Source organism: Crinia signifera, chromosome 4 (assembly GCF_055691185.1).
Source record: "Crinia signifera chromosome 4, ASM5569118v1, whole genome shotgun sequence".
In the NCBI taxonomy this organism is placed as follows: domain Eukaryota; kingdom Metazoa; phylum Chordata; class Amphibia; order Anura; family Myobatrachidae; genus Crinia; species Crinia signifera.
In genome coordinates, this window is record NC_139220.1 from 262,133,056 (window position 1) to 262,152,302 (window position 19,247).

General features: G+C 45.9%; 1 protein-coding gene across 2 annotated transcripts; it reads left to right on the forward strand.

The window, feature by feature from the left end:
• The first annotated feature begins 4,903 nt into the window (after positions 1-4,903).
• Positions 4,904-18,701, forward strand: ZFAND6 (zinc finger AN1-type containing 6). 2 transcript variants are annotated; one of them, XM_083184466.1, is made up of 6 exons: positions 4,904-5,156; positions 13,386-13,568; positions 15,107-15,209; positions 15,379-15,461; positions 16,385-16,498; positions 17,543-18,701. In XM_083184466.1, the coding sequence occupies exons 2-6, from the start codon at positions 13,409-13,411 to the stop codon at positions 17,689-17,691; spliced, it is 609 nt and encodes a 202-aa protein (XP_083040592.1). In that variant the 5' UTR covers positions 4,904-5,156; positions 13,386-13,408; the 3' UTR covers positions 17,692-18,701. The 2 variants fall into 2 exon arrangements, with proteins under 2 accessions (XP_083040592.1, XP_083040591.1); XM_083184465.1 differs by having other exon boundaries at positions 4,905-5,156; positions 13,398-13,568.
• Positions 18,702-19,247: the final 546 nt, after the last annotated feature.

A 19,247-nucleotide genomic window follows, 5' to 3' on the forward strand; every position in this document is an offset into this window, starting at 1 on the left:
GTAGGGTGAGTGTAAATGTTTATTCTAAGTGTTGGTTTTATAGTTTAACATAATGTAAGTTATGTTGAATGAAGCACACGTTGAAATCTGTAGCAGATTACAATGCGTGCTACATTAAACGTCAGGGGTGACATGTAATAATATGTAAACTTTGGTTGCAGGTGGCATGACTTCAAAACCAACCTCAAGAAGAAACTGACCAAACGGTGGGAACACAGCCACACCTCTGGGGCTGGCCCCATGCCAGGCCGCCTGAAGCTCACCCCCCTGGAGGAGATGGCAGAGGCCTGCATTGCAATTGAGGAGGTCCGGGGGGTGAGCAACATGGATAGTAAAGCCCCAGTGGAAGTGTTTGCGGCTGATTTAGAAGGTAATTTGTTTGCATGGCATAAGTAGTTTGTACTAATTTTATCGGAATATGTTGTAATTGTAAGTTTCTCTTTCAGCATCATCCCCACCGTGCGGCAGTGAAACTCTTGAGGAGGCGGAGGAGTCAGTGCCACCTGGCACACGTGCCAGCCATGTGCAGCAGCAGGAGCCAACGGCCACACAGGATTTGGACAGGTGGGTGCAGATGCTTGGGCAGATTGGCCAGCAGGGAGACTTAGCATCAGAGCGGCTGCATAGGACCGAGGAGGTCATGCAGGGTATTGCCAGCACCCAGCAGACCATCGCTGCCACCCAGCAAGCCATGGCTGTCACCCAGCAGTCCATAGCTGGCAGCCTGCAGGTGTTGGCAGAGCAAGCCCTGCGCCAAAATGACCTCCTCCTCCGCCATAACGAGCTTGTGGCGGAGCTACTTACCACCAATAGGGCCCTATTGTCAGCCGTTTCTGGTGCATTTCCTACACCAGCACTCCCTGCTGACAGAAGGGGAATACCATCCCCCCCTTCCACAGCATCTGCTCCACCACCAGGAGCTGCTGCACGTGGCAAGGACCCTACCAGGGCCAAACGTGCCAGAAAATTAACTTGTCTCCGCATTAATCTCCACCCTTATGTCTTCCCAAATCTTTCATTTAGCTGTGTGTGTCAGCTTCATGTGTGCAACCCAATCCCGTGCACAGGGTACCCACATTTGCCCTCGGTTCGAATGTTTTGTTTGGTTCCCCTGTTGCCCTCTTTCGGCTACCATTACTGTCTGCTGTACTTGAAGTGTTGGTGCTATACTTTTGTTGTGAAGCCACCTGATGTGTTCCTAATAATTCTGCTGTGGCTATGTATGAAAATAATACATTTTTGTACTTTTTTGTTTGTTTGTGAAATTTGGCATGTGCCAAATAACATGCTCTTTAAATTTTATGTTTTCCCTAAATGTAATAAATTTTTCTTTTTATCCCCAAATGTGTGCTGTTATTGGTGAACGTAAAAGTGACATGTATATTTATATTAGTGATAGCAAGTTCTGACCATTGCTTGCAGTGTAAATGTGTGTAAAAAATGCAGCCGTGCTTTGAGCATATATTTGTGTGTTTTGTAATGGTCCATTTAAGCTGCAATGGTTCCAATTGAAGCAATGACAAGAGTGTAATTAATGAGTAATGAGTAGAGGAGTGGATTGTATTGTGTTCAGCTGACATTGGTTCAGGTGCGGCCGTATTAATTGGGCGTTCCGAATGCCTAGCGCATGACCGAGTGGTGTCCGCAAAGCAATACTTGCTTATGGAGACCGCATATTTTCTGCCTTTTGGTTCGTCTGCAGTCGGTGTTCTGTCCGAATGCACGCCTACCAGAATTAGTGCACTCCCTCGTGTACGCCCATGTTTACGCCCAGTTTAGCCCACTTTGAAACTACGCCCCTGTGTACTTCCGAATGACGTCCATATTACGCCCATATTTCCCAAGTGAATGCGGTGCACTTTTCTGTACGGTATTAGTGAGAACGAGTACGGAGACCTTGCGTGGCACATGCGCATAGCGTTGCCCACGCATGAGCAGACGGCTAAAAAACGCCATCCAAAAGAATTCGGAAATTTACGCATCGACCAGAATAAGGCCCTTAGAGTCCTGTGGTCTGTGGTGTGCTGCTGCCCCAGCTCTGGTGACGCCACTGGCAAGGATATACAGGAACAGAGCATTTTGTACCTGATGAAATGTTGGGGCATAGTTAACTACCTTTCTGCCCAGTGACAAAACTTGTGTTTCGTGAGCCCTGGTGAAAAATATAATTTGGGCCCCTCTCCTCTTCCCCAATCCAAGTTCACAATATGCAACACGGCAGTGGGTGACAAGGAGAAGTAGAGGGTGACGGAGAGGCAGGGGAAAATAGTGGGTACAGGGAGAGGCAGTGTGTGACAGGGAAAAACAGTGGGTGTTTGCTGTGCTTCAGCGAGGCCATGCCATAACGTCACTCCAGCAGGGGGGTGGACTCCCAACTGCCCCACCATGGGACACTGCAGGCCCCAGGTGGGAAGGTCCCAAAAAAACTGGATGGTCCCACGGAAATAGGGACAGTTGTCAGGTATGCCAATAGCAATTCTGCCATTATTACTGCCCCATCCTCCATAAGGGGGAAGCCTGGTTGGTGCATGGGGCATGGTCAAGTTCAATGAAACACTGTGATTCTGTCATCATATGCAACCCCCCTCCCCCCCCACACTGTACAGCGCTTTAAAAATGTAATTGTATAGAACGGCGCTGGGCTACAGTTGAACACGGTTCAGCATGAATTGCGTCATCTGGTCCCCCTTGGTCCGCCCACTTGTGCTTGTAAGTGGGTGGCCGGGGAAGGGGAGTTGCAGGAGTGCGCAGAGAATCAAAAAAACTTGCCCACCTTGCCAGGGGGCCGAATGGGCCACCCAATTTTCAGGAGCCCATTTGACTGGGGTAGGCAAGTATAGTTGGAGGGTATAGCAGTGTATTTAACTAATTTGTAACTGTGAGGCTAATCTTCCATGCTAGACATTCATCCACTGTGTCCCTACATTGCTGACCTGTATTTTTTCATATTAAGTATAAAATAATTTTACTCACACATAAAGCCATTAAACAGACTACACCAATGTATATCTCTTCGCTTATTTCAAAATATCTCCCAACCCGACCGCTCTGCTCTTCTCAAGATCTATGTCTCTCATCCACACTCATTACTCACTTTTGCACGATTGCAGGACTGTAAGGTAGGCAAGTATATACAGTGGGGGTATAGTTGGATAGGACAGCTTATGATGGCTGAGTGAGCAGTTCTGGAATGATAAGCCAGCCTGAAGAGCTGAGTTTTCAGGGAACGCTTGAAGGTTTGGAGACCAGGGGAGAGTGTTATAGTGCGTGGGAAGGCATTCCACAGAGTGTGTGTTCAACACACTCTGTGGAATCCCCTCCCATGCACTATAACACTCTCCCCTGGTCTCCAAACCTTCGAGTGTTTCCTGAAAATCTTTTCCTGATGTGCGTGGGGGCATACGACTTGCCATCATTAAGTCCCACCCTCTTTCCTTTAAAGGCTGTGATTCACAGCTCTTTGAGTAGGTGGTGGTACTAAATTACGCAATTTGTGTCATTTTAGCCCCATCACCTCCCCAAAGAGCTGCAAATGTTGGCAGGGCCGGTGCAAGGCACCGGAGCGCCCCAGGCGAGTTGGAGTGGGGGGCGCCCCGATGCCGGGGGGGCGGTGGTGGTGGTACCTGTGTAAAAAACTTGCGGCACCGGCTTCCCTGCAGTGCTGGAGCGGGCCAGGGTGTTCGTGCCGCGGGGGTACCTGCGACGCTGTCATTGTGTATAAAGCTGGCGGCGGCCGGTGGGGTCCCCGGAGTGAATAGAAAATAACTAGCGCTATGCGCGTGGCGGCGCGGGAAGCGCTAGTTATTTTCTATTCACTGCAGGGACCCCGCCGGCCGCCGCCAGCTTTATACACAATGGCATATATTCAATGCCGTGGGCGAGCGGTGACTGCGAGCAGGACTTTTTGCTCGCAGTCACCGCTCACCCTGTCAGTATTCAACTGACCCCCCCTCATTCGCAAATTCCCCCTCGCTCCGTTTTTTGAGCGAGGGGGAATTTGCGAATGTGCCTCCAAAAGCTGCGAGAGCCGAGGCTAATTACAGCGAGTTTGCTGCACTAGCCGCGGCTCTCGCAGTTCTGCGACTGCGAGGATTCCCCCGGAACGTTGCATAGTGCGAGCGGCCGGCGCGGGGGTTAAACTGCGAGGATCACTGGTTTTCTGTGATCCTCGCAGTTTAACCCCCTCGCCGGCCGCTCGCACCGGCATTGAATACTGCACATTGACAGCGCAGCAGGTACCCCGCGGCACAGACACCCCTGCCCGCTCCAGCACTGCAGGGACGCCGGCGCCGCAAGTTTTTTACACAGTCCGCTAACCCTCCATGCTGGGGGCGAGGGGCGAACTGCCGCCCTCCAGGTGCCGGCACCCTAGGCAAGTGCCTAGAGCTGCCTAGTGGTGGCGCCGGCCCTGAATGTTGGTAATTAACCATCAGAGAGAGGGGGTGGGGGCAGATGTGGGTACTTCGCTAAATGTGGGAGGCTTGCCCATCCTTCTGGGAACATGATTTTTGGGACCCCCGGGCATTCCGTGAGGATAGGTAAGTATGCTGTACAGTCCACACATATCCTGCACATATCTTCACTTTCTTCAATTTTTTCTTCCTTCTGACCCTGGTACATCATTGCTGTGAAAAGGAATTTGCTGCAAATAAACTGTACATTAATAAATGTGCTCCATTGTTACTCAGCTTTATTTGCTTGGTAAGAGGCAAATATAGTCTTATTAGTGAATGTCAGTTGACAGTCACCATGACCAAGCATGGTAACCTGATGGACAGCAGCAGCAGGGATGCCCCACACCCCCCCTCCCCCAACACAGTCAGAGGGGTGACTGACTGCACCTCGGTGATGTCATACCGTCACCATGAATGCAGTGGCAGCGCGTCACGGGCTGCGGGCAGCCAATGGCTGGGGACGCCCGGGGGGCAGGAGCCGGAACTGGGTTAGGGGAAAGCTGGCTTCCCATCGGCGGAAGTGAGAGGAAGAAACCGGAAGTGTGGAAGAAGGAAGTGACTGACACCGGCAGCCCCACTGACCGTGAGCGGGTGGCGGAGACACCGAGGGGGAGATCCGGGCGACGCTCCAGTCACTTCGACTCGGGTCACATTGCTCAGTCTCCTCCGGGAGCGGACGCCGAACCCCCGCCTGTGCCTGAGGTGAGTGCCCCCCGACTCCCCCCTGCCCTGTTCCCGACAGGCAACTCGTCTCGCACTGTCTTGAGGGCAGCTGTGTGAGGGGAGGATAAGCCAGAGGGTCCTAAATCCTGCTCAGACGAAGCCCCCCGCTGGACATTCTGGTAATTGTAGTCCCCACCATGGCTGAATCAGCATATAACGTTCTCCCCGGCTGCAGAATATGGGAGGCTGCTATCTGTACCATCTCATGTTCTCACTTCCCATTGTGGGGGTTACTGATGAGATGATGTCATCTCCCCTCTTAAATTGGGACACATATGAGTTACACAGGTTCTATGGCTGATCAACCCAGGTGAAATACCGGCTTAAATTTAGCCAACTGCAGCCAACTGAATGTTAATCATAGATGCACCACATTTTAGAGATATTATGACACACTCACTCACTCACCCCCCCCCTACCCACCTACATCTGTGCTTCCCAGGATTACTTTGTATCAGCTCTTTTGACAATAGCAGGCACTTGTATTGTCTCACCTGGTACCAGTGCTGCCTGTATAAATGACAGGTAACGTGGGCACAGGGTGGAAGATAATTTAGCCACTTCAAACTTACTGTACATATAGTTTTCTCTAATTCTGTGTTTTGTATGAATATTTACTTAGAAAATGCTCTTTTTTTTATAATAGAGTGTTGTATTCTGCATTTATACTGTATCATAATCAACATATATTGTGTATTTTACTTAGATTCACGAAGAGTGCTGAATGAAGACCTCTTATGTTTTCTTGTCACATAACACCGTTATGGTGCCGATTTAAGGTTTAACCTGGAGACATAGGGGCAGATGTATTAAGCCTGGAGAAGAGATAAACAGGAGATAAAGTGAAAAAAGATAAAGCAACAGCCAATCAGCTCCCAACTGCCATATTTCAAACACCGTTTATTGCCAGGTGCTTTATCTCCTGCCCCATAGTTTGACAGCAGTTTTAAGAACCATTTGGCCCTAAGTCTACCCGGTACTTGTGAATTATCCGGGCGCCCGATATTGAAATTGGGTACTTGTGAGTTATCTGGGCGTCCGATTTTGGTACTAGATCGCATACGATATCGCATGCGATATCGCATGCGATTTGCGATTTGCATGCGATTTAGCATGCGATTTGCATAAGATTTGCTATTCATTTCATTACCCCACTATCCCCAAAGTGTGTCTATCAACGTGAACCCGAAGCGTGGCGAGCGCAGCGAGCCCGCGAGGGGCGGCGGTACGCGTCCTCCGACCTTTTCATGCCCTACTATCCACTAGGGCGTGGAGTGAGAATAGAATAGTGTGGCGAGCGCAGCGAGCCACCGAGCCCGAAGCGTGGCGAGCGCAGCGAGCCCCGCGAGGGGCCGCGGACACCTTCACAGGTATCCGCGTGCCCTTGCGGGCTTCACAGGTGTCCGCGTCCCCTCGCGGGGCTCGCTGCGCTCGCCACGCTTCGGGCTCGGTGGCTCGCTGCGCTCGCCACACTATTCTATTCTCACTCCACGCCCTAGTGGATAGTAGGGCATGAAAAGGTCGGAGGACGCGTACCGCCGCCCCTCGCGGGCTCGCTGCGCTCGCCACGCTTCGGGTTCACGTTGATAGACACACTTTGGGGATAGTGGGGTAATGAAATGAATAGCAAATCTTATGCAAATCGCATGTTAAATCGCATGCAAATCGTAAATCGCATGCGATATCGTATGCGATATCGCATGCAAATCGCATGCAAATCGTAAGTACCCAAATCGGACGCCCAGATAACTCACAAGTACCTGAAATTGTATTACAGTACATTAAGAATACGATGCGATGCGAAGCGATTTCCCTTGAAATTTCCTTGAAGACAAAATCGCGTCGCATTGTATGGTATACAATGCAACGCGATTTTAACCCATTTTGCCCAATTGTAATCCCGCCCAGGCCACTATCAACGCGAACCCGAAGCATGGCGAGTGCAGCGGTACGCGTCCTCCGACCTTTTCATACCCCCACTATCCACGTCGGCGTGGAGTTGAAAATACAAGGTGTGGCGAGCGGACGCGGACACCTGTGAAGCCCGCGAGGGGATGCGGATAGCTGTGAAGGTATCGGCGTCCCCTCGCGGGGCACGCTGCGCTCGCCACGCTTCGGGCTCGGTGGCTCGCTGCGCTCGCCACACTTTATATTCTCAACTCCACGCCGACGTGGATAGTGGGGGTATGAAAAGGTCGGAGGACGCGTACCGCTGCGCTCGCCACGCTTCGGGTTGGCGTCATTAGTGGGGTGGCGTTAACAATGGGGGTGGTATTTCACTTTTTGGGGGGTTTTGGGCATTTTTACATTGAAATAAATGTAAAATCGGGTCTCAGGGACCATTTTACATTGATTCCAATGTTAAAATCGGGTCCACTGCTAAAATCGGGTCCTTCTCGCGTCGCATCGCATGCCATTTGGTTAACACACGATGCAACGCGATTTTTCATACCCGATCAAAATATCGGGCGCCCGGATAATTCAAAAGTACCGTCTACCCTTTTAGGGTTAGGGGTTACACTGGATTTAGGGTAATGTGTAAGGGTGAAGGTATTCCTGTCAGGGTATATATGGGTGCCCTTATCATTCATGATTAATTTAAGACCTAAATGAGGCTGAACCAGGAAGTATTCTATAGACGTTAATGCTGCCAAAGAACCTCCTCTCCTCTTACCTCACTGTCCATCATTTCTGCCCCACCACTCAGCCTTACTCTTTCCTGCTTCTCCCTGTCACCTCACCTCTAGTACATCAGTATCACACTACACCCACTGCCTTCCAAAATAGGGGGGGCACCCAGATATCCCAGAGCAAGAGTTTTACCCGCGATCGCTGATCGCCTTAACCTCAGCACAATGCTTTAGCAAACCAGATCATCTCATTCACATCTCTCCCACAAACTAATACCCCTTATCCTGTGCCCTATGGCATGCCAGATCTGTTTGTATTTCTGGTACTTGTTTCCTAGAACGGCCACAATGGCGGGCATCGTGTACCTTAAAGTTAAGGTACACGATGCCCGCGATGGACCCGATTTCCTATGAAATCAGGTCCATTTTACCGTCAAAGGCAAAATCGGGGGCATCACGTCGGTCGCGGCCATTAACATGGCCCCCGACGCGATGCCCGCGATTTTGCCATAGGCTTCAATGTTAAAATATTTTTTAACATTGAAATCGGGAGCATCGCGTCGGTCTTGTGCCATTATAATGGCACAAGATGAGATGGACTTGATTAAGTCCATCTCACATAGGAAACAATGTGAAATGGGCCAATATGACCCATTTCACGTTGTATATGGCCCCGTCGTCACCCCACGATTGACGCCAACCCGAAGCGTGGCGGTGGTGCGCGTCCTCCAACCTTTTCATACCCCTACTATCCACGTTGGCGTGGAGTTGAGAATATAAAGTGTGGCGAGCGCAGCGAGCCACCGAGCCCGAAGCGGGACGAGCGCACGCGTATACCTGTGAAGTTATACGCGTCCCCTCGCGGGGCTCGCTGCGCTCGCCACACTTTATATTCTCAACTCCACGCCGACGTGGATAGTAGGGGTATGAAAAGGTCGGAGGACGCGCACCGCCGCCCCTCGCGGGCTCGCTGCACTCGCCACGCTTCGGGTTGGCGTCAATCGTGGGGTGGCGGCGTTGAGGGGGTAAAATTGGGGGTCTGGGGAATATTTTACATTGAATCCAATGTAAAATAGGGTCCCAGGGACCCTATTCACATTTCATTCAATGTAAAAATCAGGTCGATCGCGATTTTTCCGACACAACCACCCCGATGCAAATCGGGGTGGCCGTGCTAGGAAACAAGTACTGTATTTCTTCCTCTTCTTTGGCTGCCTCATGGGTAGGCTTCACATTGAACTATTGGGTTTCTTTGGGGCTTGCCATTCATGCACAGGGGTGGGCATCCATTCTCTAATGGGTGCCAGATGTACCAGATTACAAACCTAAACAATATTCTGTGGTGCCAGCACGATTGCAATTTATACAAACATTTACATAATTTGTTTTTCCATTTTTGAAGCAAGTTTGCTTAGGGTAGGTTTATAATGTGTAGACTGGAAAGAAAGTCCAGCTTCAAAACTTTACTGTGATCAGAGCTGACTGGTTCACTCACCAGAGTGCCCAGTCTTTGTTTGGTTACTATGCCAAAAGGGAATCCTCTGTTATGGTGTGCACACACAGTGAGATTCCTTTGCTATTTGAGTTATGGTATGTACACAGTGCAATTTACAGTACCCTTCAATTTTGACTATATATAGTCAAAATGGAATCAGTAGATCGAATATGATTTGTTAGTATTATAAAATAGCTGCCATCACTTCAGGGAGCTGAGAACGAAGGCCCTCATCAACTAGTGCGATATGGCCTCTTTTTATGCAATTCTGACGCATTATAATCATATAAAAAGTGACACATTCCATGTCATTTACCTGCGGTTGCGATATTAGGTGCGTTCCTGTGCGCCTTGCAGGCTGCCGTGAATATTTGTCGCAGCTGTTGTACCTGGTAGGTTTGTATGAGATTCATTGTAGGCAAAATGACCGCATACAATGTATTCAACTTGATCTTGTCCCCAGGGAGACACCGGGTGGTATCGTATATGATACCACGCACTAGAGGATGGCCGCCTTTACAGTAAATCAGTTTGTAACATGAAAACCGTGCATAATAGTCAATGTACAGTGTGTATTCTGGATAATGTTCTGATTAGTGTGGATTTTTTTTTTTCCAGCTTTTTGTGACCAATGCAGAGTGGCGGTTTCCTAGATTTTCTCACAACTTTAATGGCCATTCTAAAAACATTTCTTTGAATTTTTTTTTGTTGGTGGTGAGATCATCAATTCCACATCTGAAAAACAGCTGAATTAATTTTCTTGACCATATATATATATAAATATATTATAGTCCTTTACATAGTTAAAATCGATAGCAAGTTATTGTAAATCGTGTTTTACAGCATCCATCCCCATATGCAGTCCCGTGGCATCGGAATCGCAAGTAGAAATAGTCTGTGCAGCGCAGTGTTTCTATCTCAGAATGAGGATGCCCCCCCCCCCACACCCCCTGCCTCGCCCTCCCTGCTAGCCGAGGCCAGCACCCCGCCAGTTCCCATTGGCCAACATTATTGAATCAATTACACACCTTTAGCTTTGTGTGGCTGTGGATTAATAGATAATCAGTATCTGTTCTAGGGTGACAGATAAAAGGTCAGTTTTTTAATAGGTTGACCTGAATTTTGGGGGATTCAAATGTACGAACTTTCCTATTATGTGACCACCATCGTTAGGAACTGCTTTCCTCGTCATGCTTTGGGTGTGGTGGCTCGCATTGCAGATTATTATTCCCATTAGATGTTTACTTGGATGGATAAATAAATAAAGCGGATTTTCAACAAAAAACATATGTTGACCATTTAAGGCACGTGTCAACCATTTTCATGTTGTCCTGTCGACCAAATTTGCTAATCAGTGTTGACCTGATGACTGTGGCATTGCTGATCTAACATCCAGATACTGCTTTGCGCTCCTGTAGACTACTCCAGTGAAGAGAAACAATACTAAAGGATGGGTGGCATCAGAACAAAAGGAAAATGTTTTATTAAAATCTGTAGAATTTTATACTAAATAAGTTCATAGTATCCCTTTTGTCCTTCCAATTTCCCTTTTTGTTCTATTGCATTTGATACCTTGCTACCTTGCCACATTGCTGATAAAGCAGTGTTATGGTGTGAACACACGGTGAGATTCCTTTGCTACTCGACTGCTATACAATCTTTACTAACTGTACTATTTACATACAATTCTTGCTATCTACATTCGATTTGCACTATATAGTCATTGCTGCCCTGTCTATCTGGGGTTCTCTTTGTGCTGTCATGGGAGCGCGCATTGGGACCGCAAGTTAAAAAACCTGTACGATCTGCATGAGATTTTGACTATATAGTCAAAATCTAATGTCAAATCTCACCGTGTGTACACAGCATTACAATGTTGCAGTCATTCATCAATGGTGTAATAGATGACATTATCATTTTTATTGGTCCGCCTTAAATTTATTGTTACCATAGTATATTAACCATTCATTCATTACCTCTACACATATAGGCCCTTATTCTGGTTCACTCGCAAAGGCAAATTCCTTCTCAAATGGACAAAACCATGTGCACTGCTCGTGTGCACCCCCGTCAGAGAGAAATTAGATTTGGGTGGGGTTTTACTTTACAGTGAGATCTATATTGCAGTGTAAAAATAAAGCAGTCAGGATTTTCCCTGCACAGAAACAAAATAACTCACCCAAATCTAAATCTCTCTGCACGTTAAATCTGCCCCCCTCCCCCCCTGCAGTGCACATGGTTTTGTCCATTAGAGAAGGAATTTGCCTTTGCGAGTGAACCAGAATAAGGGCCATAGTCATGTCACTCCCTTTGAATTGCTTACAATGTAATAATGTAACGGTTATGTTTGAGTAAGTTACCCCTAAAGCAAAATAAGAAAACATGGGTTACAGAATGTTTTCCATTGCACTGTTTGTGTAAGAATATGCTTTAGCTGGAGCAACCAGCTCTGCAGATCTACCAAACACATTAGGCTCATGTGCTCTCATCCGGGAAATCAGGGGGGGGGCATTTCAAGTTTTAGCATGGCCGCAGCTCCCATTGGGACCCTCGGCAGTCGCACCAACTCAAAGCTACCATTTAATATTTCAGACACCCATTAATTAGAGCACACAAAAAAATGGAATCTCTCCCTTGGTGTCTGAGATTAGCTTGAAGTATTCTATGCTGGTTGTCACACATTTTTTTTAATATTTATTAAAGGATTGAGACTAACACTACAGACCAGGTCTGTGGATGCAGGGTATCGGGGGAAGAAAATAAAGCAGTAAGGTTAGGGAAGACAGTGATCTTGTTAAGGTGCCCATACATGGTACAATGGTGCTGCACATAAAGTCTGTGAAGCCCATGCTTTTTTAACTAGGTCCCGATCGCATCGCATGCAAATTGTGATGCAATCTAGTTCAAAACACATGCGGAATATTGTACTGTTCATTCTAGCACCCTGCATCTTTCACAACCCATGCAGTTCCTCTTCCCTGCCTGTCGTGTTGCTCTGTTGTGCTGTTTCTAGCACAAGTCTGGTCTCCATATCAGTGCTGAAATACACAGCATACAGTGCACAACAGCAGAGAATAATACCCCAGGCAGGGAAAAGGACCTGCATGGGTTTTGGAAGATGCAGGGTGCTAGAATGAACACAACTTGTTAGCATGGTTAAAAAAAAATTAAAAATAAAAAAAAATGTTTTCTGTTTCAACCAGTTTTTTTTTTGCATTAGTGTTTTAATGAAAAAAGTATGCTTGTTTCTTATAATTCTGTTAAACATTGCTATGTTTTAGAAACACAATCATCAAAGATACAGAGAGGTGAATCGGATAATAGAAGTGCTAAATCTGCCTTGCATCAAGCTTAGATTAATGTGTTGGGGGTGTTTTAAGCTGGGTACAATTGTTGACCAGTTCTTCCGATATTGGGTGAAAGGCCTTTGGATTGTATAGGTGTGTAACTATGCAGTGCTGATGCAGGAGCGTCAACCGATAATGGCTTATAACGCTCCTGCATCAGTCAAGACCAGGTGGTTGTATTTTAAGTTCTTCACATGCGACCTCCAGATCCCCATAGAAAGAGCTGCTAACCCCCTCCTGCTTTACCCACCTCACAGTGGTCAAAGTGGGTCACGGCTGAATGAACACACAGCCTGGTTATCAGGAGTGTTTGCCCGGTCAGCTGGGGATCAAACAAGTGTGTACCCAGCTTTACTCTCCAAAATTGTGAGTTTTAACTGTTGTTAACGCTGCTTGATTCTAGGCAGATTTAACACCTTATCTGATTCACCTCCTTAAATCTTTTTTTTATGTGTGTGATTTACTGCATTGGCTCAGCTTACTTAAATGAAGTGCACAAGCAACAAGAATGTTACAATAGGCTTTTTTTTTTTTTTTAACTCATTTGGTTTAAACCTGCCAACCCTACTTGTTAGACTCCAGTGCTGTGCATTCTTCAACAGAGAGTAGCCAGCATATGAGACGATCTTCAGGAAAGAGGTGTATATGTACTGCATGCTGTATCTTGCTTAATAATGACTACAAATCGCTAAGGCCTTGGGTTTGTTGTTGGGACTTGATTGTGATCTATCTTTAGTTTGATTTATAGTTACGTGGTCGATGAATATGGCGCAGGAAACCAATCACAACCAGGCACCTCTGCTTTGTTCCAATGGCTGTGGCTTTTATGGTAATCCACGCACCAATGGACTCTGTTCTGTGTGCTACAAAGAACACCTGCAAAGGCAGAACAACAGCGGTGGCCGGAACAGCCCACCAGGTAACATAAATATTTCTCATAAATGTTTTACCACCTATAAAAACTTTGTGCACCTATTAATCAATAATTGTACCTGAAAGCATTTTACCTATATATTACATTGCTCTTGCTCTATATGTACAGTTAAGAAGGAATACAAGTCTTCAGATTTGCAAAGTGGTGGAAACGGCAAGTGCGGCCATAAAATGCAGTAGGCTTTCTGCATTTGTGGCAATCCTCGCCTTTTAGGGGAATTCTTGCCATCCTCTGTGGCGAGGAATTCCCCGGACATTGAAAGGCAGTGAGGGGGGTTTGACAACAAGGATGGCTTGTTTTCGTCAATCCTCGCTGCACAAACCCCCTCGCTGCCGGCATTGAATACCACCCATAATCCAGAAGCACGAAAGCAGAGAGGAACTTCATGGGTTTTGAAATCCGCATTGTGCTATAATGAACACTACAACTGTACTAAATGGAGGTTAAGTAAGTTTATTAGTAGAGACAGGATTATATGCACCATAAAAAGCTTGAAATATGCATGAAAAATACTTAAAATATGCATGAAAAGTGTTAAAATATGCTACATTAAATAATAAAAAAAGTAATTTTTAACTTATTTATTTAAAAATCAGCATACAAATTGCAAATAAACCTCAAAAATAGGCCCACAGCATCTGTAGATGTCTAGTGCTATACACAGGATTTTTTTTCTTCCTGGCTGCTACAGCAGACTGCAGCTTCTTAGGCTCTTCTTGCATCAACTACACGGACCCTCGTCTCCAGAGCCGATGGATCAAATGTCAGCATAACGTGTGCGGGCGGCGCAGTGGAAGGCTTCCTCCCTGTGCCGCATACTCACTGTGACATGGCACTTCCTCCGCGCCCTTCCACCCGCCTCCTCTGCTGCAGAAGTCTGTCTCTTGGTGTAAAGTCCCAGGCCAGGGGCAGGCAAAGCTTCAGGAGCATCCGCCCTGATTGACTTTTATCAGCATGGATTGGCAGCCTAGAGCAGTGTCAGACATAGCGTACATCCAAGGTTCCCCACTCTGTGCACATATTGCCCCAGCCTGCACACTCTACCACTACCTGGCCAGCAGCAGCAGGGCAAAGCAGTGCTGTGACTCGTGGGTGGGAAGAGGGCGGGGCCTAAAATATGCACCATCACTAGATTTTGTAATCTAGTGCAAATATGCAATAACCAGTGAGAATGGGCAAAATATGCAAATGCATATAATCCTGTCTCTATTTATTAGCAATACTATAGAAATGTTCATAGTCATACCCAGCGGTTGAATAGGGCATGTGGAAGTGGTTGTATGGAAATCGTATAACAACTTAAGCAGTAGGGAAAGTGACGGTATTCAATGTTGCCATATATTGGTCAACTTCGACCTCTGCTCTTACCTTGAAACTGGCGCTATAGAAATGTAAAGTGAAAATAAAAAGTCTATTAAACATAACATTTGTAATCTCTTGTATTAACAATTAAGAAACTAAGATCTTCATGTGTATTGAATTTTTTTTTGACTTAACGTAGCACATTTTGTCCTTCTTTGTAGTGGTGTCAGTGGGAAGTGGGGTGGAGGTGTCCTCCTCACAGCATGTAGTCAGTACTCAGGTAGATGAGCCAGCAGAATCTGTGTTGCCACAAACACAAGCCAGGTAAGATGACATCCTGAACTATAAAACTCTTTCAAGGCTAAATTAGGCAATTGTTTGAATGGCGGTTGTTGAACTACAAATCCCAGTAAGCCGTGGCAGTAGCTATCTATGGTACCTTTTCTTGATGATCACTTCCATGTTTATGATTGGTCCTTTCTGTGTTTGCCAGCTCTCTGCCACTCCCAGAGTCTGTCTCCTCATCACAAGATGAAACTACAGAGAGCAGAACCGAAGACATCAAAGAAACACCAGGTAAGGTCTTAAACTATACTCTGTGGGTAAAGCCGAATGATCTGTATCTCTGCGTGTTTTATTTGGGCGTGCAGCCCTTTAGATCAGTCCAGCTTGCTCCTAGATCAGTGGATCTCAACCTCAGTCCTCAAGAACCCCGCACAGTTCACATTTTCTAGGTCACCCATCATGTACACAGGTGCACTCATTACTCATTGACACATATTAAAAGATCCACAAGTGGAGCTAATTATTTCACTTGTGATTCTGTGAGGGGTCCTAAAGACCGAGACTGAGAACCACTGTCGTAGATGATCACTTTATGAAAGGCATCATTAATAATGTACTTCAAATCATTACATAGTTTTCTGTTACTAGTGCACAGTGTCATTAATAAAAGGTTTAACAAAGGCATACAACCAATCATTCACTTCTCAGAGAGCAGGTTGTTATGTATTGCTATGGGAACAGTCAGTGATCCTTTGGGATACAAGTTGAAGATCCCTGCTAAATGGAATGTAAGCAGAGCAATTATTTGCACTTGACAAGTTACTGACACTGCTTATGGCCTAGTACAGCTGTCATCTATAGAAGTGTAAGCTAAGACGTTTGGGTGGCACTGGCTGCTGGTAGACTCGGGCAGGTTTTACACGGAAACTAGCTATGGAAGGTGTTTCTATTTGATGTTCCCGATTGCTTTGGAAGACTCACAGAAAAGGGTTTCAGTTTTTCATGCATAGAAAAGGAGGGGGGGGGGAGGAGAAGTTAGCCCCGTGTGTTACAAGGTGGCTTTAAAAGGGGAAAGCGAAAGCATATTGAGATAGAACCAAACATAGACAGTGCTCGTGGTAAGTGATCATTTGCTTTGGTGGCAATAACATGGTATAGGGCAGGTGCGTAATAGGGAGTCACTTTATGTAATCACATTGTTTTCCTTTGTGTAGCTGCAGCTTCAGATAGTGCACAAAACTCCTCTGATGAGCAGGAGCGCTCTCCGGAGAAGGCCAAGAACAAGAAGAACCGTTGTAACATGTGCCGCAAGAAGGTTGGACTGACAGGTGCGTGTCTATACAAAGCACATTTCCTCTTGTTTTGATGGAGGCTGAAGTATAGCTATTGCTTATGAAAAGATCTATATGCACAAAATATTGTTTTCATTTGCTGAGGATTTAACAAATCCCAGGTGTCTGTCGTTGTTTTGTTACCAGACACGCACATTCTTTCAGTATATCAGTGGCCGTACAGTGTTTCCAAGTTATTTATGCTGAATAACTACCTGGCATTTACCCAGCATTTGAAGCGGCGAGTTATTTGGCTGCGTGCTGTCAGACCCACTTCACACAGGAGAGCAAATTTCTATCTATCTATCTATCTATCTATCTATCTATCTATCTATCTATCTATCTATCTATCTATCTATCTATCTATCACTCACCACAAAACTTCATATGTGGGGAAGAAAAACTTGTTTAATCAACATACCACCACCACAGATCTCAAATTTGCCAGTTCCTTGACAAAGGTCCTTTTTTTGATGGACCGAAACGTCAGATTAATGGTCTACAAATTTGACTACCTTAAGGTGCGTACGCACGGGCATAAAATCGCTGGAAATATGGTTGCTGAGCGACCATATTGCCAGCGATTGGAGTGTGCACCGGCGATAAATCGATGGGTGCGCGCTCCTGTTTTAAGCCCCCTAATGGTCGGTGGAGTTTGCTCCTCCGACTAGCGACTTCCCCTGTCTCTTCTTCCGGTAGTGTGACCTTTTCATCAGCGACCAACTCTGGTTGCTGATGCAAATGGGACTCTGTGCAATATATTGCCAGTGATCATATTGCTCCGTGTGTACACAGCTTAACAAAAAACAGCATGTGCATGTTGATTAAACAAGTTTTTTCCACATATGCAGTTTTGTGGTGATTGTTCTTGTCCCTAAACATAGGGTCACTTGGACATATTTTAGGACGCAGCCATAACAAAGTGCGCACCTTTAGGGCACCCCCAATTGGTTGTTTTTGGCGAGTGAGAGTGCAGGTTTGTGGGAGGGGGGGGAAGAAATCTATAATATACTTATTAATGTGCACTTTTTGTTCTTCCAGGATTTGAGTGCCGGTGTGGGAATGTATTCTGTGGGACACATCGCTATTCTGACGTGCACAGCTGCTCCTATGACTACAAAGCGGATGCAGCTGAAAAGATCAGGAAAGAGAACCCTGTTGTGATTGGGGAGAAGATCCAGAAGATTTGAGGCCGAGCTTGAGAATGGTTGTGTCCCGGTGTACAACAGCCATTGGCTGGAACTACGGTGGGATGCAGTCTTTTTTTTACCCACCTTTTGTCATCTTGACTCTGGACCCAGGGATACAACTCCTCTCGCTCCATCTTATTTAGTTTAAAAACAAAAAATCTTCCCTTTTTCTTACTGCAGCTTTTCCTGAATCCTCTAAACAATTGAAACCAGGATAAAAACACAAAGCAAACACAAGTAAAATCTTTAGAAACTTTCTCCAGGTGTACCATCCTTTAGAGACCAGATAGACCTACTCTTTAAGAGGGACACGTGATGGAGTGTATTATCCTCCCTGGAATGGCTTGTTGGCTTGTTTTTGTTTTTTTTACACCTCTCTAGATTGAATCTCCTGACTCCTTTATCCCTAATGTATTTATCCTGAAAGTAAATGGATCAACATTTTATTGGACCAATTTAATCATGTGTGTTTGAGCTCTGGAGAAGCGCCCTTTTCCAACAGAGGAGTGTACTTTTTTATTTTATCCTTTTTTTTTTTTTCTGCATCATTTTGTGTGATTGTGTGGATGATTAAAAAAAATCTCTATAGAAGTTTTAAACAAAAAAAAAACAAAACAAAAAAAACACTGATGCATTTTATTGTTGGAACTGGTTGTTTTCCCAGCAGGTCTTGCAGGGGGTTTGCTCAGAGCCCATTTTTACACCCGTGGGTTGAGTCAATTTTCTTCTGCCTTTTTAGTGACCGATATAACTATCTATGGACTGGGACGAAGCCCTGTGCACCTTCTACCAGGCTGGTGTCACTGGGCTGAGCATTTTATTTCCCAGACCTTCCGTTTTGCTTCTGGCCTAAAAAAAAAAACCAATATACAGTAAATTAAAATCTTTAATATTTTGTTCCATTTTTATAGTAGGATCAATCAAACGTGTGAGTGCTACCACGTGTTGGTCTCTCACTGGAAGGTTTTCTGTTGATGTCCGTTTGATTTTAAATAAAATGTAAAATCTTGTGTTCTTCTCATACATACAGTACTGTGGCCATTTTGGAACATACCTTTTGGCTTTATTTACTCAATAATGATTCAACAAACACGTTTTCAGCAGTTGTGCTGCAGGGTTTGAAAGGGTGTAGTGTTGTTAACACTGTTCACAGCATTTACTGCCTTCTAAAAACTTGTTGTTTTTGAAACGAAACTTTATGGCATATGGTCATTGGGTCGTCACGAATGGAAAGTCAACGCAAGCATTAGGTCGACAGTCAAAAGATCAACATGGGTTTTTCACTTTCATATTGAGCTGACGTGCCAACAGGCAGCATTTCATAACCTACCATCCACTAGGACGTGGAGGGAGAATAGAATAGTGTGCTGAGCATAGCGAGGCACTGTGCCCGAAGCATGGCAGGTGGACGCAGAGCTCCAATATGGTGTCCATGTCGACTATGCGGACATCCGGGACAAAAAAAGTGAACAACCAATGTCGACCTAGCAATTGTCGAGCTTAACCAGGTCAACTTATTTCAGGGGTCAACTTAAGCCATGTCGACCCAATGACCT

What these genes read in the sequence shown, in the direction of transcription:
- ZFAND6 (XM_083184466.1), top strand. Translation starts at nt 13,409, where the DNA reads ATGAATATGGCGCAGGAAACCAATCACAACCAGGCACCTCTGCTTTGT. An exon ending in TGGCCGGAACAGCCCACCAG is followed by an intron (nt 13,569 to 15,106) that starts GTAACATAAATA and finishes CCTTCTTTGTAG; the next exon opens with TGGTGTCAGTGGGAAGTGGG. An exon ending in TTGCCACAAACACAAGCCAG is followed by an intron (nt 15,210 to 15,378) that starts GTAAGATGACAT and finishes TGTGTTTGCCAG; the next exon opens with CTCTCTGCCACTCCCAGAGT.